Source organism: Aptenodytes patagonicus, chromosome 10 (genome assembly GCF_965638725.1).
Source record: "Aptenodytes patagonicus chromosome 10, bAptPat1.pri.cur, whole genome shotgun sequence".
NCBI classification, from domain to species: Eukaryota; Metazoa; Chordata; class Aves; order Sphenisciformes; family Spheniscidae; genus Aptenodytes; species Aptenodytes patagonicus.
In genome coordinates, this window is record NC_134958.1 from 6,426,047 (window position 1) to 6,450,273 (window position 24,227).

At 46.8% G+C, this 24,227-nt stretch overlaps 1 protein-coding gene across 1 annotated transcript in view; it reads right to left on the reverse strand.

The window, feature by feature from the left end:
- Positions 1–22,852, reverse strand: part of FANCI (FA complementation group I) — a 25,219-nt gene extending 2,367 nt beyond the window's left edge. Inside the window, exons 1-35 of the mRNA XM_076347933.1 lie at positions 22,767–22,852; positions 22,562–22,634; positions 21,846–21,976; positions 21,282–21,438; positions 21,146–21,203; positions 20,508–20,549; positions 19,899–20,022; positions 18,885–18,970; positions 18,576–18,708; positions 18,219–18,311; positions 17,584–17,720; positions 16,574–16,754; positions 15,896–15,983; positions 15,215–15,345; positions 14,490–14,560; positions 13,440–13,554; positions 12,933–13,055; positions 11,760–11,828; positions 10,402–10,503; positions 9,400–9,579; positions 9,184–9,305; positions 8,613–8,777; positions 7,879–8,058; positions 6,398–6,561; positions 5,908–5,984; positions 5,334–5,450; positions 4,546–4,597; positions 3,818–3,945; positions 3,616–3,684; positions 3,400–3,487; positions 2,924–3,108; positions 2,219–2,275; positions 2,079–2,138; positions 1,271–1,360; positions 120–215 (exon numbers count right to left, since the gene is read on the reverse strand). Coding sequence (XP_076204048.1) covers positions 120–215; positions 1,271–1,360; positions 2,079–2,138; positions 2,219–2,275; positions 2,924–3,108; positions 3,400–3,487; positions 3,616–3,684; positions 3,818–3,945; positions 4,546–4,597; positions 5,334–5,450; positions 5,908–5,984; positions 6,398–6,561; positions 7,879–8,058; positions 8,613–8,777; positions 9,184–9,305; positions 9,400–9,579; positions 10,402–10,503; positions 11,760–11,828; positions 12,933–13,055; positions 13,440–13,554; positions 14,490–14,560; positions 15,215–15,345; positions 15,896–15,983; positions 16,574–16,754; positions 17,584–17,720; positions 18,219–18,311; positions 18,576–18,708; positions 18,885–18,970; positions 19,899–20,022; positions 20,508–20,549; positions 21,146–21,203; positions 21,282–21,438; positions 21,846–21,976; positions 22,562–22,634; positions 22,767–22,850 — 3,828 coding nt within the window. The 5' untranslated portion in view covers positions 22,851–22,852. The remainder of the gene's footprint in view (positions 1–119; positions 216–1,270; positions 1,361–2,078; positions 2,139–2,218; positions 2,276–2,923; positions 3,109–3,399; positions 3,488–3,615; positions 3,685–3,817; positions 3,946–4,545; positions 4,598–5,333; positions 5,451–5,907; positions 5,985–6,397; positions 6,562–7,878; positions 8,059–8,612; positions 8,778–9,183; positions 9,306–9,399; positions 9,580–10,401; positions 10,504–11,759; positions 11,829–12,932; positions 13,056–13,439; positions 13,555–14,489; positions 14,561–15,214; positions 15,346–15,895; positions 15,984–16,573; positions 16,755–17,583; positions 17,721–18,218; positions 18,312–18,575; positions 18,709–18,884; positions 18,971–19,898; positions 20,023–20,507; positions 20,550–21,145; positions 21,204–21,281; positions 21,439–21,845; positions 21,977–22,561; positions 22,635–22,766) is intronic.
- Between the last annotated feature and the right edge of the window lie 1,375 nt (positions 22,853–24,227).

Sequence of the window (24,227 nt, forward strand, 5' to 3'; positions counted from 1 at the left end):
TTCCTAATTTGAGCATTAATAGAGACTTTAAAAGGTGGACCAGCAGTAGCCTTCCACCATGCCATTCATCCCACTGTTCCACCGAGTTCAGGTCACAGAAGGGCTCTGCTTTACATTACCTTTGATTTCTTGGAGAGATGGATAAGAAACTTCTCATATTGCTCTATTGCAAAAATCAGGTTTGGGATTGGCTTGGTCTCCCGAAGCACCTTGGCCTGAAATGCAGAAAGGAGTGTGATTGATAGGTCAGATTTGGAAGTGAACAATGATGCTGTAGCATGACAGGAAGACCGCAACACTCCCAGTTTAGAAAAGCGTCTTCAGTAGCCTTGCTCCATACCAGGCCTGCCCCAGCAAGCCTTGCCAGCTTTGTTACTGGTTTTAAATTGACTCCCACGACGGTTCTGCAGTGAGGCTCTCCCATGTATTGTTTTGCACTCTGCCTGCAGTCCACAGCCCTGATATGCCTCAGAGCCATCAGAGCAAAACTTCCTCTGCTCCAGCTCTGCAAAGGCATCACAAGCAGACGCCTTCCGGGCCACGACCCCATTGCTGTTTCACCACATTTTTGCCCTGTTTATTTACCACCACTGATGTTTGTTCCCTATGGTGACAGAGTGGTAAAAGGACACGCAGCATTTCAGCCCATTTCCATACACTCAGGGAACAGCTAGGAAGGTCATGCTTGTGGCTTTTAAACCCTTAACATCACAGGGATGCCTGGGACAACTGATGAGACAGAGGAAATGCTGGCTGGGAACACAAACAAAGGACATAAAAGATCAGGAACCTGCCAGCCCGCTCACTTGCTCCCAACCAAATCATCCAGTCATTCTCAACTGCCTCACTTTAGTGGAATCCACTACTTTATCTTTAAATGTACTGATAAAATTAAGAAACACTTAAACAGAGTGCAGTATTGGTTCCAATAAATTAGCCCATTTCTGTAATTTCATAGCTTGCCCCAAATGATAAAATACCAGACAAGACAGACTACCCAGACTCGACCTTTGTTTCATGCCTGTGAGCTTTTAGGCTGCATTTAGTGAAGGTGGGTTTTTTTGTTGTTGTTTTTTGGTTGTTTTTTGTTTCTTTGGGTTTTTTCAGATTTTCTCTGAAGTTAAGGTAGATTAAATTTTATTTTTACTTAAAGGCCCAAATGACAATTTGTCATTGGTGATCCTTAAGAAGCCACCAGGTAACACAAGCCTTGAGGTATGATCCCAAGTTCAAATACAGCCCATGTTTTAATAGAGTGAGTCAATCTTACCATGACTGTGGAGACTGCAGCAGCTTCATCCTCTTTCTTCTTCTTCTTTTTCTTCTCTTCTACAAAGCTTAAGCTCTCACTGTGGATGTTCTGAAGGAGGATGCCAAAAGATGTGGCATTAGAGGGTAAGCAGGGAAGAAAGGCCAGCCAACTAAGACCAGAGAAGTCTTTGCTCTGGCCAGCTAACAGCATTGCCAGCTAGATGATGGAAAGGTAGTGATACAAGAAGGATGGAATTGGGGTTAATCTCAAAAAAAGAAGGAAAAAAAAGCTAATTTCATAATTTATACATTCAGAAATACGTATGTGTGAGAAGTCCCCAGGAGTGGCAGCTCTGCACACCACTACACCTTCCCCGATATGCCATGTCTGTTGTACAATTCCTGTGGTCCTCGCCCAAGCACCCAATTCCTCTCCAAGCAGCTAAATCCCATCTTCAGCACTGCAGTCTTTGGCACCCACATTATGTTACGCTGTGATGACTGCTGTGTTGTTGACCTTTATTTGCCATTGTGGTTAACAGCAGTATTAATCTCATCCAAAAAACCCCACATGAACAGAGGGAAAAAAACCCACCAGCTACAAACCAGCTCCCCAAACACTCTTCCTTCCCTGCTCAAGCAGAAATCAGCATGCTTGGTCCCAATGGTGCTGAAATGTCTTATACTATTATTTGACATAGTAAAGCTTGAACTATAAGAAACTCAAGTCACGTCAAGAAGATTAATAATCCCCAAAGGTGTCCGTGTACTGCAGCTGATAGACCACACAGACTGACACTGATTTTGCCAGTAAATTTAAGCCTTACCTGTACGTAAGTAATGAATGAGTAACACTGTGGGGTCAAATGGGAACCTGAGAGCTTCACCTGCAAAGACGCAGAGAGGTTGGTGTTACTCCTAACTTAAGGCAATGACCCACTTCCTCCAGCAGTTCGCTCGCACTCACCAGCTTTTCTAGCCTTCCTGGAATCGTATTCGAGGTGCTGCGGCAAGCTTGGATATACTGCAAGGAAAACATGAGAGGGTTTCTTCTAGGTACACTGTTCCCATCCCGCAACCTGTACTTCCAGGCAGGTCTCAAAGCAGCTCATCCAATGGCACAGTGGGGAGGGCAGGATTTGCAAGAACGATCCTCCCCAGTGGCTTGCTATATCCCAAATGCCACATCTGCATTGCAGAGCTGTGAGAGAGCTCTGGGGTATTCACCACCTTGTCTCAAACTAGCTCCACTGGCCTGTTTTCATGGCCCACTTCCCCCAGGTCCGATGCTTCAAGCCTTAGATGGGAACGAGTGGCAAGGGCAGGATTGGTGAGCACTGTGAGAACACCGCTAGTGCCGTTCATTGTGGCACACAGCTGCGTACAGAGGAACCTACAAGATACACTGGAAAGAGCCACTCCAAGCTACGCATAGCCAAATTCAGCTGGAGAGAAGCTTTCCTTTATCTCCACTGGTACAAATATCACTGCTCAGAAAGGTCACGAAATTGAGGGCGTGAAAGCCAACAGAATAAGGACTCAACTCCTGCAAGAGATCAACAGCCCAGTCCTGAGCGTAGCTGCTGCCAGGGGTCACTGTGAGCTTGCTGTAGCAGATGGGGAAAAAGTTTTTAGATCCTAGCCAGTCCACTGTCAGCAGAGCAGCACTCACATGTTTGATGAGGGAGGTGAGAATTGCGTATGTCTTGCTGAGGCTTCTCAGCAGCGTGTCCACACAGCTCCCTGCAGGGAGTGCTGTCTGTACCAGCTCATGATAAACTGTCAGAAGAGTTCCCAGCTGCAGAATTACACCTTTCTCCAGAGCCTGGGTTTGGTTTGATGCCTGAGAAGAGTCTTCTAAAATAAAGAGATGAATACCTGGTGAATGTGTGTCTAATGAATCCAGTTATGCAGGTGGGAGGCACAAAAGACCACCTTTGTGACCAGTGTGGCACAGGGAAAATAATCACTGGAGGGATTTTGTGACAACACTCTCTATCTTACATTGTTCACGTGGAACCAGCTCAAGGGAGAGTTTAACCTGCCCTCAGATGATGCTACCTCAAAATCCCAAAGTATCTTTTTGCTCTCTGTCTTCATCTGTTTTTGACAAAGGTGTAACAGTAAGAAGTGGACCACTTTTGTTACCTGATGTGTCTGATCCCAGACTGGTGAGTTTCTTGATAAGCCAATCCACCTCTTCAAGGACCTTATCCGCCTGACCCAGAACCAGCAGCTAAGACAGAAACACCAATAACAAAACAGGTTTTTGGAGGAGTTTGAGACAACAGGAATCCACAAGCCACTTGTAGCAGAGTAGCCCTGGACACTACAGGTTGTTCCATACAGACTATTTTGACTCACGCAGACAGTAGGGGCTGCGGTCTTGGCATTCACTATGGCGAAATGGGACCGACTCTCCACTTCTACGTCCTGGTCGGAGGAGAGAAAACAAATTCTTGTGAGTAAAACTTTAGCTGCTGTCACATAGTTTGCGCCGGAGATGCACTCAATTCTGCCCTGACAGCACTAAGTGACGAAGAGTTAGGCTGCTTCTGCATCATACCTGATCTATGTCTCCCAGGCAAGCGTGGATGTCTTGTGCGAGTTCACGCAGCAGACTGACAGGACTCTTGTACAGAACATGGAGGCTGAAGAGCAGAGACAGCAAACCCTTGCAGCAAGCGATATCCTCTGTGGGGAAGGGAAAAGAAAACAACACATTACCAGGTGCAGAGCTCCCCTAGCTATTTAGGAATATCAGACATCCAGTGAGGGAAAGTCTCAGATTCAGATTTAACAGTCTGCATTCCCAGAAACGATACACAGTAGGTGAAAATCCTATCGAAATACCGCAGTTACAAAAGCAGAGTTTACGACATCAGGCATCGCATATAATACTGCAAGGGGAAGTACGGCACACTGGAGCCCTCAGCTCATAGAAAAATGATGACCAGAAGCACTGAGGAGGCGCAATACAAAACTCTGGCAAGAATAATATCTTTCCAGAGTATAAATCCAGATTTGAGCAACAGATGTGCTAAATAACAAGGGAGAAAAGTCAAGTAAGTGGCTTCTCTTTCTTCAGCAATGCTAATATTTATAGAGATGGAGTTTCTTCCCTAATAATTGTGCTAATAACCATAACAACGTCACGGCAATCTGCCACAGAATGGGACCTGAATATATCTGTAACAAAGAGGTAAAAACAGGACAGAAAACAGCAGAGCATCTAAGGGTCTAATATCAGACCTGACACATCACATCTAAACATGCTCTCCAAAGCTTACTTACCGAGAGCATTTTCTTTGCAAATTTTGACTGTCCAAGTCAGGAATTGAAGGAACTGCATAGGGGGAGAAAAGATATTATGGCTTTGAAACAGAATTCAAAGCACAAAACTAATAATAATTAAAAAAAAACAAAAAAACCAGCAAAGGGAGACCAGCAGAGTCCCCTTCTGGCAGAAAGGCACCCAGCCATGCTCTGTGAAGTTCCACAAGGGTCACTTAACCTACTCAGGAGTGAAAAGCTGAGATCCAGGACAGGGGAATGGCTATACATTCCCTTGGACAGAGTAACAGCTCCATTTAATTTAAGGTAAACGATGACTCCAGACTTCTGGCACACTTTGAGGGCAGTCCCTAGCTTGTAAAAATTGGGGCACCTCTAGTCCGCTTTAGAAAATGCCTCCTTGCATGGAAGGAATTAGGCACTCAGCCAGTTTGGACTGGTCTGCTGGTTTTGGCTCTATTCCCATGGGGAAGCTATACCACATCTAGGCTCAGTTAGGAGTCCCTGCTCAGGCGGGCAAGTCATTCAGGCTCCAGGTGCCCAAAGGCAGGATCAGAACGTGCAGGAGTGGGGTGGGAAGACAACTTGTTCGTAACTGTCCTTGCAGGCATTGGACAGGAGCGTGCTTGATAACGTACTAAAACTGTCACTTTGGCATGGTGTGGTCTGCAGGAGAAGGCAGAACACGCACACATGTCAAAGCCCTCAGATGTCAACCCAGTCTGATAATCTTCCCACACAACGGCTACTACACGCATCCCTGCCACCCCTTGAAGGTTGTGAAGTACCTGCTGAGAGGCCGGATCCAGGAGTTTGGACAAAGTGGAGAGAACTGTGATGAGTGACTGTGTTTCCTTGGAGTTGAAGTCATCTTCAGCACTGCTGAACTGGTTCACCAGGGACCTCTGATCATGGGAAGGAAAGAGTTTGCACGCTTGTTGCAGGGCCATTTTAAGAAGCAAATAACCAGAAGCTGCAGCAGATAAAGGAATCAGCAACAAGGAGAATGACAAAGAATATAAAAAGAGGACTCTTCCTAAAGAGTGAGTGCTGGTTTTTGTTATGAGTGCTTACATAGAGGCCCACATATGATTCAGTGTGACTTTTACAATACTCAGGTAAGTTTATGCTGCACTGAAGGACCTTATAGCTCTGTAAATACACGTGCACTTCAATCCAGCTCTGCACAGCGCCCTGAAGCAGCTTTCCTTAGGGGTCAGAAACTTTTCTGAACTGCCAGTGAATCAGTGTCACAGTGGCTATCACATACTCAATCCTGTGGTCAAGTAACAGAGAGCTAGCAGCGTTTTCTGCCAGAATTACCAGTGCCTTGGAACATTTGCAGCACACAGTGGTACTTACCTGAAACTGTCGGATCTGGAAGGCAGCTTTCTCTGTGACATTAATATCCGTTTCTTCTGCGTCACCATCAGTAATATCTGGCAGAGACAGAGAGGTGCAGAAAAAAGCTAAATGCCAAGAGCAGAATACAGGATTTGTTTCCAAAAGTGGGAAAGACTGCAACTGCTCACAGCTAGAGGACGAATACAGACTGCAAAACCATGGTGAGCACAAAAATGTGTTAAAGGCAAACTTCAAATAGACGAATGCTGTATCAGACCCCAACTATCCTCTGCTGACAGACTGAGAGCTCTATAAAAGCAGGTAAAGATATCTCTGGAACTTGCCTCTGGCATGAAAATCAATGCTACTAAGCCCACCTTGTTACTGAGAGACAAGGACCAGACCCCTCTCCCTACTTACGGATAAAGGGCACTGGGTCCCTAACTGCCCACACATGGGCTGGAACACAAAGCCTAGAAACCAGAGCAGAATTGTACCATGTGCCTACCCAGGGCTTGTAGAAACTGGGGTATCCTGGCGGCGTACAGCTGCTGCACCGTGTTGAAGATCCGCAGCAAACCTTCCAAGCACAGAAGTGAAATGCTTTTGCCCTTCTTCTTCCCTGACTCTTCAACGACAGTGGGAATTGAAGTGTACCTCCAAAGCAGAACCCTAGGGGATGGTAGATGAGTTAACATCACATGCTCCAGTAAAGCTGGCTGCACAGCGCAAGAACTAGAACAGGGCTAATCACAGATTCTGCTCTTAGGATCGTATTTTTAATATAGCAAATTGGAAGGTCTTTTTCCTATAGGAAAGTGGAGGGAGGAGAGATCCATTTTTAAGATCTTGTTTCAATGTCAGCAAAACAGCTACGGCATTCTTCCTGCAAAGCTAAATAATTTAATTCTTTCCAGGTGCCAAGGGAGCTTCCAATCCCATTTCAAGTCCATCTTTATACACTCATTTCTTCCACCTGGCTTTCCTTCTGTCTCAAACTACCCAAACACCGACCGCTGGTGTCAAATCTGTCAGTGACAAGAAGAGCTTTTCTCTTGGCAGTTTGAATCTGTGAAATGTCAGATATCTCTATAGGGCTCTATATAAATAAAATCAGAAAGGTAAAGGCAGGCAAAGCAAAGTGAAAAGCTTTGAAGAAAGCAAAATTGTTTGGCCCAAAGGAGACTTTTCTGTTTGTAGGCAAACATCTTTTTCCTGCTCCCCTAAGCCCACTTCTTCCCTTTTTTGTTCCCTCTCCTTTCTTCTCATTAGTTCTGTCGCCAGCACAGATGATCTTATTCTATTTCAATGTCCAATCACGCAAAACATGTAGCTCACATGTAGTCCTAATGACTGCAACAAAAATAGCCTCTGTTATTTGGGGCAAGACACAAAATGGGCATTATTCATGACGGGTAATTTGCATTTTGTGCTCTCTGCTGACTGGGATCTGAAAAGACCCCATGCAGATATGACCTAGATCCCAAAAGACATTTAGATGCTTAACATTCTTGGATTTCCAAAGGATTAGATGCATGAATGTCTTCAAGCATCTTGCAAAAGTCCTAAACAAACGTTTTCTGAAGTTTGTGTCCCTCCTACATCTGTTTCATACTGTAGCTAGGAGTGAATTTTGACTTCATTGCATTCCAGAGGCCTCAAGAATCCAGCCTGTAACCATCCCACCTCCTCTGTGACAATGAGTGATGAGCCAAAAGTCAGAAAGAGGCTGAAAATGAGAGTTTGATGGCATTTGGTTCTTCCAGGCCAAGTACCGTTATTAGAGCTGTATCACTCACTCTGACACAGAAACTGGAGTGTCTCCACTTGATTTCTCAGGAGCAAAAGAAAGGCAATGATCTCAACCCAGTAATAATAGCCGTTTGAAACAGTTATAGTCTGCATTCTTCTTTCAAAACCCTACCAGAAATCCCCAAAATGCCTTGCTGCTTTTTAGGGCTGATGTCTTCACGTGCCACAGTGACTCACCGTGTGATTTTGCAGAGGTTCTGAAACATCTTCTCAGGATTTTGTCCGTCCGGTCCATCAGTTTGTCCTGTTTCCTCCAGCTGCTGCACCTTCTGCAGAGCTACACTGACAGCATAGCGCAGGAACTCTGTGCTGGAGCGCAGAACCGCTAGGCTCTCCTCATGCCCTTGGGCATTGTCCCTGGAGAATCAAGAGCACCGTCAGAGAATTGAGGATGCACTGAAAAAGCACGGGGATGGCCCACAAGATTTAAAATCTAAATATGCATTTACAAATAAAATCACTAGCTGAATTCAGGGTGGAAAAGACCCTTTGTTTTGGTAGCTTGTAGAGAACACTCGGAGGATAGAGTTCCACCAGCCTTTCCAAATACACTAGCAGACGTGGTTTGAATTGATGTCTGGCTCTGTTCCGTAGAGGACTGGAGCTCAAACACTGGAGTTTGTTGTCTGGGGAATGACCCAGGACTGGAAAAGCAGAGACTCGCTGAGGTCTTACAAGTCATAAGCAAAGTCCAGGAAAGCTGGTCTGTCAATACCAGGAGTTGCACAGCTATGGTTCCTGCCTAGACTACGAGGCTCTCCAGACAACAAGTGCAGTTACCACGCATGCTTTGTACAGAGATGAAAATGCCTGTACTGTGTATGCAGTGCATAAGACAGCCAGCATGCAGACACCACAAAAGCAGCTTGTGAACAGGCCTTAAAGCTTCTCCAGGTATGACAGCTTCTCACCTGAACAGAGCTGTGAGCAGAGTAGATACAAAACCCATGGACAGGAAGCTCCGTGCAGTTTTGTTGCCCAAGGTAGATTTGTTTTTTCCAGCTTTCTCCTTCAGGATTTCAGAGAGTTTGTTGTAACATGTAAACAAGCCTAGGACATCCTCAAACTTGTTCTTACTGCAATAAAGTAGTAGAAAGCATTAATGGAGAAAATCCAGTCTTATAGTTTCCCATTTGAAGCTTCGGTTGCCAAATTACACAATGACACTTTCTAAATGATAAAACCATGACATATGACATCTCCCCACCTCCCTAACAGTGTATACCATATCCATTCCTCCTTGACCTGCTCTTCTACAAAATGTCACGTCCCATCTCCCACAACACACGACATTCAAAAGGAAGACACTCCCCAAGGTTCTGTGAATGTCTGTGCCACAAGGCACACACACTCAGAAAGCATCATTCTGATTCTGTGTTGGCACTATTATCCTGTGCTTGCAATGAGCCTGTGTCCTGTACTCCGAAGAGCTAGGCACAGCATAGCGCAGCTAGTGCTGGAGGGTAAGATTTGATGTTTTACCTGAAATTCCCTATGTTGAAATTGTACTCAATCAGGACCTCACAAATTCCCATCACCTGGATGGCATAGATGTTATTCTTTACACCGACACCGGAAGACAGAGAAAAATCTGCTGATTTATCCTAAGAGGTAAAGGAAACAAGTGAAAAATCTTTTCAAAGCCTGACAAGAACTCAGTGTCGTCTTTGACTGAGTCAAACTGAAAATCTGATTTACCAGTTCAAAGTCTTCCAACTCGCTCTTGATCATGCGTCGTGTCACAGATTCTAGCATCTCTTCAAAGTTTTGCTCAAATCCCACATCCTCCTCCTCCTCGTCATCTTCAGCTCCCTGGCATAGATGCACAGTGCTCTTATACCAGGCGAGACAGTGTTGGATACAGCAGAGCAGATGGGCCTGAAAGAAGCAGCCACACAGTCACACTCAGCCTTCTAGCTGGAGGTCACCGGCAGAAGTGGACACAGGCCAGATTATTACAGTTGGATGCAAAGAGCCATAGCTGCCGTCAGAGGTTCACGTGTCTCAAGAATATGATTCACTCCCAGAATGAGGGGATCTGTAATCCTACACACAGCTACCCAGTTCTAGCTTCAGACAATGTTGTCTGCCTGAGCTTGCCTATATGGGATGTAAAGACTTAACTCTCACTGCTCCCTCAACCCAGCTACCTCAACTGCTGAAGAGGATGGCAAGGGAATTTCCAAAAGGGCTCTCACTCCAGCTGAAGTGTCTGCTCCCTTCCTGGGTGTGCTACTACAGCACAGCATGGAAACTTCCTTAGGGGAAAACAAAGCGATTAATTTGAATTTGTTCCCTTGGAAATCCAATGAATCATTGAGGTGTCATCTCCAACAATTTCAAAGGAGCAAAACCAAAGGGCAGATTCTTCCCTCTGCTACACACACACTGCACGACTATTTTATGTGGAATTAAGTTGAAGGAGGGGAAAAAAAAACCCCAGGGTGAGCTCAATAGAGGATAATAGAACTACGCTGTTCCTAGAGCATTTTTCACACAGGTCCCCAAACCACTTTGCTAGGGAGCTCTAATAGATAGCCTGAGGCAGGGGTGAGATGCCCAGCTCTATTGTCATTAAAAGAATTGCTCCAGGCTAGAAAAGGCTGAAGAAACACAAGGTATTCAGCTCATGTAGCAGCACAACTAAAATGCTATGGAACAGACGAGCTTGCAGCTGTGGCCAGCCGGTATAGCTCTTACCAGCGGTTCCTGCAGAAAGATTTGATCTCCTTGAGCCATAATACATCCCTCAAGTTTCAGTGGAGGCAGGAGGTCTGGCTGGGGCAAGTAATATTGCTTTATCTGTCATAGAAAACAAGAAATAACACCAGTTACTTGGTAACTGAGCCTCTTAGGTTGTTTGAAAACAGAATACGATAATCTTTGTACTCCATTCTACAGAGCAAAAACTAGCACTATGATAATGGGACTGTACATGTACGTGAGCCATGTCACCTGCTTTATTACTAATTAAAATCCCCTCTTGAGTTGCTCATGTACCTCTCAGCCAGGACACATCACTGCCCTAAAACAAGTTTATCTGACCACTTGCTGTTGTGTTGCCTCAACAAGCAACATCACTTGCACTTCACCTGCGGTGCTACCCATTCTTTAAACAGGGAGGGAGAGTAACTGCTTCTGCTGCCCATCACCTGTACTGAATGCTTGGCCCTGTTATGGCATCCAGCTTCCTGGCCTAAGGTCACAGACAGTTACGGAGGCTACACTCGGCACTAAAACAAATCCATGAGAGACCATGCTTGCACCAATTCCTGGCTGTTTGGCACACCACAGGAAGGAGATACGCACTGAGTACTGATATAGGATGAGAACCGAATAGGGAAAGTTTATATATAATGGTGCTATAAAATTTTATACATTTACACCAAGTTCCCCTTAAGTGCCCCCCACTACCCAAAAGCTGCCTTGGCTCTGTTCATGTTCCCTTCTCAGACCCTATACTGTCATGGGAAAGCTGGAATTAGTCAGCATGAACTCTACGGATGATTAAAGGGAAGAAAATTACTTGTCTCAAAGAAGGCACAGCCTGTCCAATGGATTGAGGAAATGTGATTGTGTTGTTGCCATGAGCAACACTGTTGGGGGATGAGTTAATCCTCCTAGATCCTACAGGGACTTGGGTATTCTCCCGATGGGAGGACAAGCAATAAAAATTACTGTGTCAGCCCACATCCTTGGGGAAGTATGGGAGGGTAACTGCTGTGCACTGCTAAGGAACAGGGAACACACAAAGCACTTCCCTGGGCATCACACTTCTCACAGCATCTCAGAACTGAAGGGTTGGAAAGGGCTCCAAGAGCTCCATTCTCTTCCACCCTGTGACAGGATATGAACCAGTCTCCAGACGTTTACCTAGTCTGCTCTCCCAGTATAGCAGGGATTAGAACACCTCCTTAGAGAAGTGCTGCAGCACTTAAACATGTTTCCGGTGTAAGGGAGAACTATTTTCCCAATATTTAACCTGAATTGCGCGCTATACTGGTTGCAGTACAGAATTCTTAGGGTCTCTGCAGCCATGCCACAGAGCAGTACTTTACCTGGGACAAGAGCGTTTCCATTATAGAGCTGGCCAGCTGGGAGTTCCTGCGAAGAACATCATAAAAACCCTGAAGACAGGAAGGAAGGACAAGTTGGCTTACACAACAAAGAAAATGAATCACATGCGTAATAAGTTGGTGTCATAAGACAGCAACGACCCTTTGGCACCACAAGGAACCATGAGGAAGTAACAGTGTGCTCAGTATAAAACCCCATACCTGGCAAAGCAAAGGCACCACAGAAAGAAGGTATGAATCAGAAAGAGTATGAGTTTCCTCACAGGGGCCTTCTCACAAGCTGTATCTCCCTAGCAGCGGTGGCATCAAGCCCAGAGTGACTTTCACTGCTATTTAACGCTAGCACTAGATCCAACTTCAAACTGTGAAATCCTGCTTCAAAGGCAAAACAAGCCAGTGGGGAAACTGTAGGAGGCAAAAAATCCTTCAGAGAAAACAGTGGATGGATAAAGCAAGCACAAGTCTTATAGCAACGTTGACAAACACACCCAAAACTTGCAGCTCACCAAAGGTCAGCCCAACCAAGTCAAGAAGGAAACAAAATCTCTGACCTGAAGAGTTTTCCTTTTCTCAAGCTAGTACCCCATGGTTATGTCAGGAGCTAAGAGACACACCCAAAAATGGCTCTCTATATTAGACCATTTGCCAAAAGAAATCTAAAGGGCAGACAAGCCTTTATAGAAAGTTGCAAAAGGAAGAAGAGAAAAGACAGATCCCTGATACAATCTCTAAGGAAGTTTCCTCATACTCTCCAGTCAGGGTTTTCTTTGGATCCCATGATTAACTCCCAGCAGCACTGCTTCTACCCAATGCCTGTTATAACACTACTCCCCACTGGGCATCAAACATGCTTCCCATTCCCTAGGTCACACCACAGGAAGAGAGACACTGACGCATTTTTGCTCTTAAGCAATGTATAAGATGAGGAAGATACATCAATGTGCCTTTGGGCTTATAATGGTCCAAAATAAAAAGAAGCGGAAGGATTGAAAAAAAAAAAATAGTCCTTGGTACATGTGTCCCATGAAGAACATAACTGAGATGATAGGTTGTTTTCTACAATAACATGATCGTTATTCACCTGGAGCTACAGTAGAACCAGACTACAGAAGGGCTAGTGGCTGTTTAAAAGGAGATTGAAGAAACAGTGTTTACCTCGTATAACATGAGTCGAACATCCGCTTGCTGGCTCAAACATCGCCTCAGGCTGCCCAGGATTTCAAGGCAGAAGGCCTCATTAGCTGCAGAATTATAGCAGGCATGAACATCTGCCTGGACCTGAGAGGGAATATTAGTCACATTATACTGGTTACAATTCTCAAATATCACAACACAGAAGCAAGGTGATAAGGGGCCTGGCCCCTGAACAATCACTGAAATAGTCCTTAGTGTGCTGCCAGGCTCTTTGTCATCATCATGGAGCAGCGTAAATGCTCCCCAGAATACTGGTGCTGTAAGAGAGAATGACTCTGTAAAGCAACATCCCTAGGCCAGCTTCTCTTTGCACATTGCATTTCCCAAAGCTTTCCTTCCAGGACTAATCCTTACTGAAGTTATATTTCCATTCTGGGGAAATACTCCACTCGAGTTGTTTCAAACAGTGCATATTAGACATGAGACTGTCTCATATGTCCATACCAGGGACTGCAGAACAGCGCTTACCTGAGTGGCACCAATGACCTGGCTGCACTGGGAAGAGGACAAGCTGCCCAGAATCTTAAAATTTCTTAACAGAAGCAAAAAGCCAGCAACCGCAGCTTTACGAGCATCGAGCTGCCTGTGAGTCAGGGGGAGAAAAGAGAAGCATAAGGAAAAGTGGAAGCAAGAAGCTCAGAAGTAAATACAAGATCAACTCAGCAATCAAAAAGGGTCCACAAATACAGAGTGACTGGACCCAGTGGAACTGTATTCCCCAAGAGGGCAGCACAGTCCCAAGTAGTTAAGAACTTGGCAGTTTGCTGGGAACTTCCTTGCTCTACACTCTCACAACGTTCAATTTCCTTTCTGTCCTTGCAATGCTCACACTGAGGGAGAGCCCCAGGCCAAGACCCAAGCATTAAATGTTCCCTGAAAACTGGAATGGGAGAGTCTCACAGAGCTCAGAGTTGGAAAGTTCCTCACAAAAAGCTGGTGTTTTGCTTTGCTCACCGAAACCCTGGGTCTTTCCCAAGACCAAGTCCCTTGCCTTGAGTAATAATCCTAAATTATGAATTCTGTATTCCTAACCAGGCAGCCACTGCCCAACAAAATCCAGTCTACGATCACAGCATTATGAAGACAGCAGGGTGGTTTGCTCAAAGCATTACCGAGACAACAAACCTGCTTCTCTACCACCTTGTCAGGGATCAGAGGGAAGGTGGCAGCTCAGCATTCTGATCAGTGGTTCCTTCCAGACTCTCCCTAGCATCTGGATGTACTCAGCTGTATAGACACATGTTGGAATTGGTTTTAATTTTGCCTGCTTATTTGGAGTTTCCAACAGCTGTCTGAATTTCCAAAGCCCATTCAGCTGGGTGTTGGGATTTGTGTCTCAGTTCAGTAGAGCTGTGACTGTATTACAGTCCTAGGCTAAAGGGGTAGGAGATGTCACCATCCAGTTACGGGAAGAACATAGTAAGAAGGCACTTAGTCAAAACAAACAAAAAATACTTCTGCTCCAAAAACATAAATGAATTGTAGAAATCTTTTCAAAGAACCCCCTTCCCAGCTTACCTGGAAAAGATAGCTTTTTGGAGAACAAGTATCAGGGAGTCCCTCACTGACATGCTGACTTTGAGCAGAGGCTGGAAAGGAAGATACACTTTGGAGAGAAAAGCACTAAGGCATGCCAAGCCCTTGGGGCATATGAGCTCATCTTCCTCGGGCCCATCTGGCCCTGCATTTCCAATACTGTCATCAGTACAGTAGGAGAACCAAAACATTTTAAAACAATATAAAATTAAACCCAGAGAGCTGTAGCAGTGAGACACCTTAGCAGGTTAGTGAGGACACAGTGCAAGGGTTTGGGAAAAGAATTGTTATCCCCAGATTGGACAAAGCAGGCAAAAGTTTAACACCAGGGCAATATCTCAGCCCAGGCAAAGAGAAATGCTGACACGGAGCTTGGAAGGAGAAAAATCAATGTGACAGCTACAGCTGTTCAGCTAAACACTGTATACTTAGTTTTTTACAGTGTGCAGCATCTGAGCATCTTCCAGATGAAAGGTCAGCACAGAGCAGTTTCGGTACCATGCCAGACCGCACCATATGCTTTTTGCTAGAGGGCACATGCAAATCCATGCTTGAAGAACAGTTCCATGCTACACCGAACAACCTACAGCAGAGTATGAAGGTTTGTTTTACGAGGAGGGTTATTAGATCATGCATATAATTGTGGCCTAGAGCTGTCACTGGAACTAAACTAGCAAGGATATTCATGGAGAAATGCAAAGCTTTACCTGTACTGCCCGGAGGAGCCCTTGCACTGTGTCGATGGGCAGAAAGGACAAATTGTCAAAGGTCTCCGTGACTTTGGAGGATGAAGTCTGAAGCACAAGAGGAGCAGACACAACAATATTGGACAGCAAGTCTGAAAAATAAAAGGACAAAAGGAGCAGCTGCTGCCAAGGGGCCAGAAAAGTCTGAGCAAAAGATGTCTATAGAGCTAACAATTACTGAATAATCAAAGCCCTTCCATTACACGGAGAGGTCATGATAGGATAAGCATCAAAAATCCAAGCTCTGCTGCAGGCACAAAACGTAAAACACTCACAACCTGGCTGCAGGGCCTCACCCCACCAGAGGGCACTGAGGTATAAGAGAAGAGGCTGCGGCATAGGCATCTCTGCAGCCCAAGCACCTGCCCAGGGACAAGGAGGAAGGCAAGGCTAGGAACGTGTAACAAGTTACTGACTGATGGATACCAACTTTCTGTGCATCAGCTGTTCCATGGCAACTGCCTGCAAACATGTTTTCACCTGTGATGAATACAAGGTAATCTGATGCAGCCGACACCTCAGTAAGAGGGGAAGGAACAACTGATTTTCTTGGCTTCAGGTCACTTCAGCAGGAACTTGTTCTGAGAAGCTACGTTCTGAGTGTCCACAGATCAGGACACATTTCTCTCTCTTTCCTGTTACCTATGAAGTGGCTGACAGGAGACGCTGCTTTTGTGAGGACTCTGTTCAGGACCTGCTCAAGAATATCACTTCTGATGGGCTCATGAACCTGAAATGAGAAAGAAAAATAAATAAAACCCAAAACCTACGTAAATTTAGGATATTCATATAGATCAGAGCACAGGCATTGTGAAGTACAAAGCAAATCTAGAGCTGAAAGGTAAGCTGGGACTGGTTGCCAGAAGTCCTCTTTCAGCTAAATTCACACAGATCGATTCAGATTTCATCCCAGTCCCATCAGAACCAGCACATCAGAGACACAGAGAGTACACTCGGAACATAATGGGTCAAATGCTCTGTGGGATGCAAATTTACCACTTCAGTGACAATGCTGATTTCAATCCCACCTCTGTCAGATTTTCTTTGTGCCTCTGAATTTCTCTACCTTCTCTGCAGTTTCTTGGAAACGGTAATAGGGATTACACAAATATTGTGGTAGTTGGAACAGATTAGGATTAGGACTTTATGAAGATGGCCTCTTTCAGCTGGACAGGGGCAAACAGGAGACTAAATCTAGTATTGTTTGTAAAACGCTCATGAGGGATACAGCAGGCAAGGTTTTGACACCATTTACCGTGAGAGAATATGAACAGAGTTCCCTTCCTCCCAAAAAATAACCCTCTCCAAACCATACGCTACCTTAAATGTTTCTAGCAGGATACTCGCTCCCAGTCTGCAAGCCTGCTGGGCTGGCATTTTTGAAAGACCATAAGTGGTATCAGCACCTTTTCCTCCAAAGGGCTTTTTTGGTTCATACGATTCCACTAGGCTGAAGCCAAGATCCACCAGGCCCTGAGTAACGTGGTCCCAGCCAAACGCACTGAAGAAAACATTAAACAGACCAAGAAAGAAACAACTTAGTCACGGAAAAGGTTTAGGTTAGAGCAGTCTAAAGTAAAATCTTCCGCAGTCATTCCAGGGTCCAAAGCAGCAGTGAGAGATGCTTGATCATGCCAGGGAAGATGCATCCCTCACAACCCCATAACTGTCTTTAGGCTGAGGGGCAGGTGCTCAGCACAACACGTCTTGCAGTCCTGTTTCTCCAGCCATAAGACTTCCTTTCCAGTCCAAAGGTTTCCTCGCTATGGGGAATGATGTGCATGCACTCAGGTCTGATCTGAACGTGACAGTAGGCTACGGTCGGGATGCACAAACATCCTACTGATCCTAAGATCTTCAAGTCAGAGAGGAAGACAGAAGAGAAATGCCTCGCATCAAACTAAAGGACAACTGGTGACAAATCACAGACCTACATCCCACAGGATGATTGAAGGACTAACCATGTGGGGGAAGAAAACAGTGAACCTATCACTCATCCCTTGATCAGAACACAAACTACAGCCGGCAGCATGACTCATACCATCAGCTGCTTTACCAGTAAGAAACAGATAGGGTCCTGATCAGTTTAGTCCTTTGTACCACCAGATGCCAAGATCTGAGGTAGAGGGGGTAGATTTATATAGCTGCATTTTGTTGCTTTTTTTTTTTAATCCACCAATATAAAACTGGGATAAAACTTTGGATTTTGACACCGTTCCCTGCCGGCACCTGGTCAGCAGTATTTAGCACCCCAGAGCATTCTAGCGAGGCTGAAACTCTCCCCCTCCCAAAGCCCGTTGAGCGTTCTGCAGCCTGTGGCAACAACTCACCTATTTTTCACCACTTCCAGAATTACAGTGGTTACATCATATTGCTGAGGAAACAAATCCTGCAGAAACTTGGAGGCCTGAAGGAACTGCAGGTCCTTGCAGCTTCTTGTGATTGATGTTTTCAAGAAATCAAATATCTGAAACATAAAATCATTGAGTGTGAGGAAATGATCTTTGAAATGGGACCTATATAGTCTTGGGTATGTTCCAGTAAGAGCACCGGCCAGAGCACAAGTTCCAGTACAGCCTGCCAAAAATCTTAACTCAGTTCTTTCTCAGGACAAATACACCAACCTCATTAAGTGCCTCAAGGAGGGTAACTTGCTGCCAGATGTTCTTCAGGTGGCTACCACAGAGCCAAAACATTAAAAAAAGAAGACATCGCTTTTCTTCTCATCCTACAATACCAACCCACAGGAATCAAACTCTGGAAAATTCTGATACCGCTCTGGGGTCTTTAATAGTGTTCAGTAAACTACAGCATACCAATGATCTAACTGCCTCCCCACGAGCATCCTGAAACCATTTTAAGCTTAATTCTGATGGGACTATGACCTAACCATGCTTCCTTTCCTTTACAAGGAGTGCAGTGTACATCCCCATGGAAGTTCTCCGCAAGCTTATCACCCACATACCTGCTCTTGCAGTCTGTGTTTCACTGCAACCGATAGCAAAAGAGCCACGCTGAAGGGACACAGGGCTTTACCAGGGTCCTTCTGTTGCTCAGTCTAGAAAATAGCAAGCAACAGTCAGAAAGCTTGTTACATTCAACTGCAGCGTCCCGCAAGTTCAGGGAAGCTATCAGGCCCGTATCACACTGCTGTTGTGGTGTAGAAAGGGACATGTCTCTTCAAACATATCATAGCACTTGTTAAAGCGAACATGACTACGATCATAAAAATTATTAAATCCCTTCTACAGATAACCAATTAAGTTTTAAAAACCCTCCTTCAACATTTTCAAGAACAGTGCCTGCTCCATCTTTGTCGTACCTTTAGATGTTTGATTAGTTCCTCCCCTAGGTCCTGATCCAGGTTGATAACAGAAACAATATGGAGAATAACAGTGCCTTCCACATGGCGGAGCTGGTCTAGGGGCATTGTGGCTACCTCAAGGTCCACCGATCTGTAAGTTTTATCAGAAAAAAAACAAGCCATCCAAAGGCATAAATAATTTCTTACGTATCAAGGAGGACGTACTTGTACAAGGTTTAACAATTCAAATTCAAGGAGCCCTGGGCAGGACCAGGGTCACTACAAATACCTAGGTAGCAAAGAAAGGGGATGACACAGAGAACTTACTGTGGAACCCTCTGTTCTTCCTTTTGTCTCTTATCCAACTGATTGAAAAAAACGATGATTCCTTCTAAAACAGTCTTCTTACTGCCCTGCAAGGCAGGACATTACATTAAGCCACTGCAGGGTCTGCAGTATCCCAGAGAACTACACACTACTCCCACACCGATTACAAATGTCATGGTATCCTTCATTTCCCTTCATAAATCGCTGAGGTGGGGGAGGGCTCCTGTGCGGCTCATTTCCAGATGAAGTGACTCTGGTTTAGTTTGTGTATTTCTTTTGACTGCACTTATCAAAGAGTTGGAAGAAGCTGAAGCTCTCAGCTGGTTTTTTTTTTTAAAGTTGTTATTAATTAGAAGGGATCCTTTATGTTATAATCAGTTAGGGAGGCTTTCAAACTCCTAACCTTAAGTCTAACATTTTTTGGCCAGTGGACCCAAACGACCTCCTGTAACACACATATAATTTGTCTTTGACTGGATCATTTTGGCATTGACTCGGTCACAAATGAAGCAAGCAAAAGAGCCAGATCACCCTGTCAAAGGGCAGAGATGTCATTGGCAGCCTCTGCTTACAGGAAGAGGACAAGAGATGAGACATTTCCAGTACGAGTCAGACTACAACCCAGAAGACAGTCATACTGCATGAGCTATTATTACAGCATGCAGACCACAGAGAGTGAGCAAAACCACACTTAAGAAACTTGAAAAAAAAAGACCAAAAACCCAATCCTCTCTGCTGTCTGCTAGGTCTGCGCTCATCCCTTGTTTCCCAAAGGTTTCCTTCTTCCCCCAGAAGGAAGATCAAGATTGTATCTTTCTCTGAGCAGTCAGCTTCTTCAGGCTAGAAAGAGTTAGAGAAAAAAAAACTACTGATGTCCTGCTGTGTCCTGCTCCCCACAGCACAGTTTGGGAACAATCACAATCCCCACCAAAATCCAGCCTACAGCTCAGTCTGTACATTTTTTTTTTCTCATGGTATATGCTTAGGGGGAGGCCACCTCCTGTGAGCTTTTACCTTTGCAGAAAGCAGCAGCAGCTGATAGACCAGAGGGGGAATTTCCTGCAGGTCTAATTTGGAGAACATCCTAAGGACCTTTTCCACCACAAACTGCAGCTCCTCTGCCGATAGTGGAATATCCCTGTTGAATCAAAGATGCAGCCTAATCATTTTCACTAATTTCCTTCAGAATCCCACAGCAGATTCAACCCGTAACTAGACAAAGGGTCCTAAAGTAGACAGGCAGCGAATGCTCCCAAAGTCCTCACCAGAAGCAGTTGCCACAGATCCCTCAGTAACCTACTACTGTCCAGGATACTCTTTAACCTTCGGTGCTTAGATCTCCTTCGCATTATGCTTGTTCATTAATGTATTGTTAATTTGCCAAGGCTGACTCACACATAGAAGAAAAAACACAATGCCATGCCCAGTCTCTGAGGCATGCCTGCCCAGCTGTTTTTTGTATCCAAATGGATCTGATGTGAGTTCATCGACTCAACCATCCACGGCGCTGTGCCTGGTACGGTCAGACCTACTATCTGTACTTGCCCCAAACTACATGTGAAATAGGACGTGGGCATGACTGCGGCACAAGAAAGTGTTGATGTTGAAGGTAAAAGGAATTACCTGAACATGTTGGCAAGATGTATTACAGTCCAAGGATCCCACCTGGTAAAACAAAAATATGTTGGAAAATTGAGAGCAAGCAGAATTATCATTTATCCCTTCCCTCCTCGTACACAATTATTCAATGTCACCATTTCCCTGTCACGTTCTGATATTAAGATTAAAAGCCAAATTTCCACCAGAAGTCACCACCACCACCCTAACCATCCAGACTTAGAATGCTCCAAACTGCCCCCATCCCCACAGTTACAAATAACCAAGAAAGGAATGAAAACAAGGGCTTCCTGAGACCAATTCACGCAACACTATTAAAAGATCTGGGAACAGGGTGTTCCCTTGCCTTCCCAGGCAGAGAAGACACTGCCACGGAGGGCACAGATTCAAAGATGATAGAACAGGATACAGACGGTAACGTCCAGCTCATCATGATGTCTTTTTCAAAGCACAACGTGAAACACAGTTTTGCCATGTAACTAAGAGGATGCTGGGGCTACAGACACACTTAGTGACTGCAGATTTAGCTCCCACTGTACCTGTAGGGTATCACAGGGAATTTTGTAAAAGGCCCAAACAGGACCAGGCACTGACTGATCTTTAAATGGACTAAAGCATGGTGGAGCTGGCAGAGATGTACGTACTTGCTGGAGCAGAGGGTGTTTATCAGCTGTTTCTTAAACTCTTCCCCATTCAGTTCACCTGAAAAAGCAAGTTTTTTAGGAGCCGATTCCAGAGGATGGGAGGACGGGCTGAGGAGAAGGAACTGAGAGGGGTTACCTTTCCCATAAGCCAGGCTCTCCTTCGAACTGGCCAATGCAGTGAGAACAGTGGAAAACAACTCCAAGGATTTCCCGTTAGACAGGCTGCCGCCTTTAATAACATCAACAAACAGGGTGGCAAGCTCAGCCAATGCGTGGCCTGGCAGCTGGCGAGCCTGGGAGCAGATACAACAACATGAAAGAGCTTGAGGCAGTGCACAGGAGAATTCCACACACACGTCCAAACCGTCACCAGAAACCAGCAAAGGACAACATTTCTTACAGTGAAATGTTCCCCTAAAAGGGGAATTTACCCCCAAGACTGTCATGCTGTCATTTACAGAACAGAGCAGTAAATCAAGCTGATGTAATTATAGGTTTGAAGTTTCCAGCCTAAGTATAATTATCCAAAGATAACCACATTTACACACACAGCAAATTCCAACACCAGCTAACTTAGTCCAGGGCAGATCCATGGAAAGGAGACAACTCATTTTCCTCAGTGGCCCAGTGAAGTATCTCAATCTACATACGAAATGATACCCAGCAGACCCCAGGAAAGCCAGCCCAAAGGAACTTCTACCTCCAGCATCAGCAGTCCTATGATTTCAGACACCTTGCCCAAATGCAGGTCCCCTGACTCCACTAGCGGGACACAGTGCTTGTAAACCTGAAGCCTCCTGAGAACACCGCTTCGCTGGGAACAAGGGGAGCCTTGTAACAGGAAAATAAAGAAAACAAAGAATGGAAAAAAAGTTACGCAAGTAGCAACATGTTGCTAAACAACAGGAAATTTGCAGGGCTAAACTGTCACCTGGCTGCAACTCCATTTTATCTATCTGACAGAACAGATAAAAACCAGAGCACAGGAAATGAGAATCTCTGGGATAAAATAGCTGAAGCACCCAACCCTGTTATCACACCCTGTGGTTCATTCAACCTGCTGCCTGAGAGCAGGAAGTGTCAAAATGTTGAGAAAAATCAGCTTGGCAATTAAGCTTCAGCTGGCCAGCTCAGTTCTACTCCAAGGTACCTAAGGGCTCCCAAAAGTAAAGCCCACTTACAACAGGTTCATGAGAAATACATTAGTCCGGTTTCCCATTTCCCGTATCTACTTTTGGATGTCCCGTTTCCCTGTGACAGCCCTGACTGGCTGGTTCTTACCAAAAGTGACGCTTCCTTGTGCTGCTGAGCACTTACTTCACCCAGCCAGCCTGTAACCCGCCGGCAATCAGCAGGGCTGGGGCCACAGTCCCCCTCCCCACCCACCCCCCAAAGCGCAGCTCACAGACCACCCACCTTTGAAGATCCCTCTTAGCAAAGCTGCCGTCTCCCTCCCCTTCAGGGCCTGCCTTGTCACCATATCGCCCAGCTGCAAAGAGAAGGGGACGCTGTGAGCTGCGCTTCACCCAAGGCCTCCCGAGGAGAAGCCGCCTCCGCCCGTCTGACAGGGCCCGGCACCCCCCCCCCGCCCCCGGGCCCAGCCGGCGGGGCACCCGCGCACCTCGCCCTCCCCCAGGCTCTGCAGGGCCTCCTGGAGCTGCTCGGGAGCCTCCTCGGCCGCCAGCGCCAGGATGCGCTGGGCCATGGGGCCTCGGAGGCGCCCGGCCCGGCCGGGGACCCGCTGCCGCCGGCCGCCGCCCCCCGGGCCTCAGCTCCGTCACCCCGAAATTCCCGCCCGGAAGTTCCCGCCCGTCACCCGGGCAACAGCTCCCGCCCCCGAGCGCTCACTTCCCTTCCCCGCCACCGGCCGCTCCCGCCTCCCCCGGCCGCCCGGGAGGCCGCGGGTTCGAGTCCCGCGGGGTGCAGGCATGTGGGATGCAGGGCAGCGTGGGACGCACACGCGTGGGACGCACACGCGTGGGGTGCAGGGTACCGTGGGGTACAGGGTGGTGTGGAGTGCAGGCACGTGGGGCGCAGGGTGGTGTGGTGTGCACGCATTTGGGGAGCAGCACGAGGTGCAGGATGGCGTGGGGTGCAGGGCGGTGTGGGGTACAGGCGGCGTGGGGTGCAGGCACACAGGGCGGGCAGCCGGGGGGCCACTGGGGTGCTCGGCACAAACTGCCCATTCAGGGCCACCCAGCAGCAGCAGCACCCGGCCCCTGCGAGTGCCACCCACGTGGGGTGCATAGCCCTTCGAGTAAACCCTTTAATTCCAGCGGGCACGAGGGGAGGCCTTGGGCGCACGAGGAGGTTTAGCCTGCCTTTAAGCAGCGGGATTTAGCCGGAGGATCCGGTGCCAGCACAGCATGGGAGATTTCACAAGCCCCATGCTCACAGGGAGCGGGAGCTGATGCTGCTGAGCGACGGGGAGTGGGTTCGCCTGGGGCCAGGGGCAGTGGGGAGAGGGATAACTGGACCTGGCCGAGAACTTCCCTAAGGGATCTGGCTACAGCGCCTTGGGGTGGGTCCCCCTTGGGGTGGGTCCCTCTTGGGGCTGCCACCCCTTTCGAAGACCCCTTTTCCCAGGACAAAGCACCCACCTGGTGATGCCAGGAGTTGCACGTGAGTCTGCAAAACTATTTTATCTGCGATGAGCATGATGGCCAGGATGCCCAGGTGGCCAGGGGAGCGCAGGTCCCCTCTGCCACCCCCGTGCAGGGCCGTTGGGTCTGTTGGGGAGCCCCCACGCTGAGGATGTCCCCCAGTCACACACCGTCTTGCTAGCTGGGCTGCAGACAAACATCCAACAAGCTCTAGGAGGGAGCTGAGCCTTGCGCCAGGGCTGGCATGGGAAAGGGACGGGGAGGTTGGGAGGTCTCCAGTGGAGAGCAGCACGTGGTGCCCCTGGCCACGGTGGCATCGCTCGGGGTCTTGGCACAGGTCCGGGTTTTCCCTCCCCGCTCCCCCCTGCCCTTCATCTGGAGTCTCGTGCCTTCCTCCTCCTCCCTCCCTCGCAGTGGGGTCTCGGTTGGTTTGCAGGGCAGCCCTGTGGAAACCAAATCCGTAAATCCCGGTGGCATTA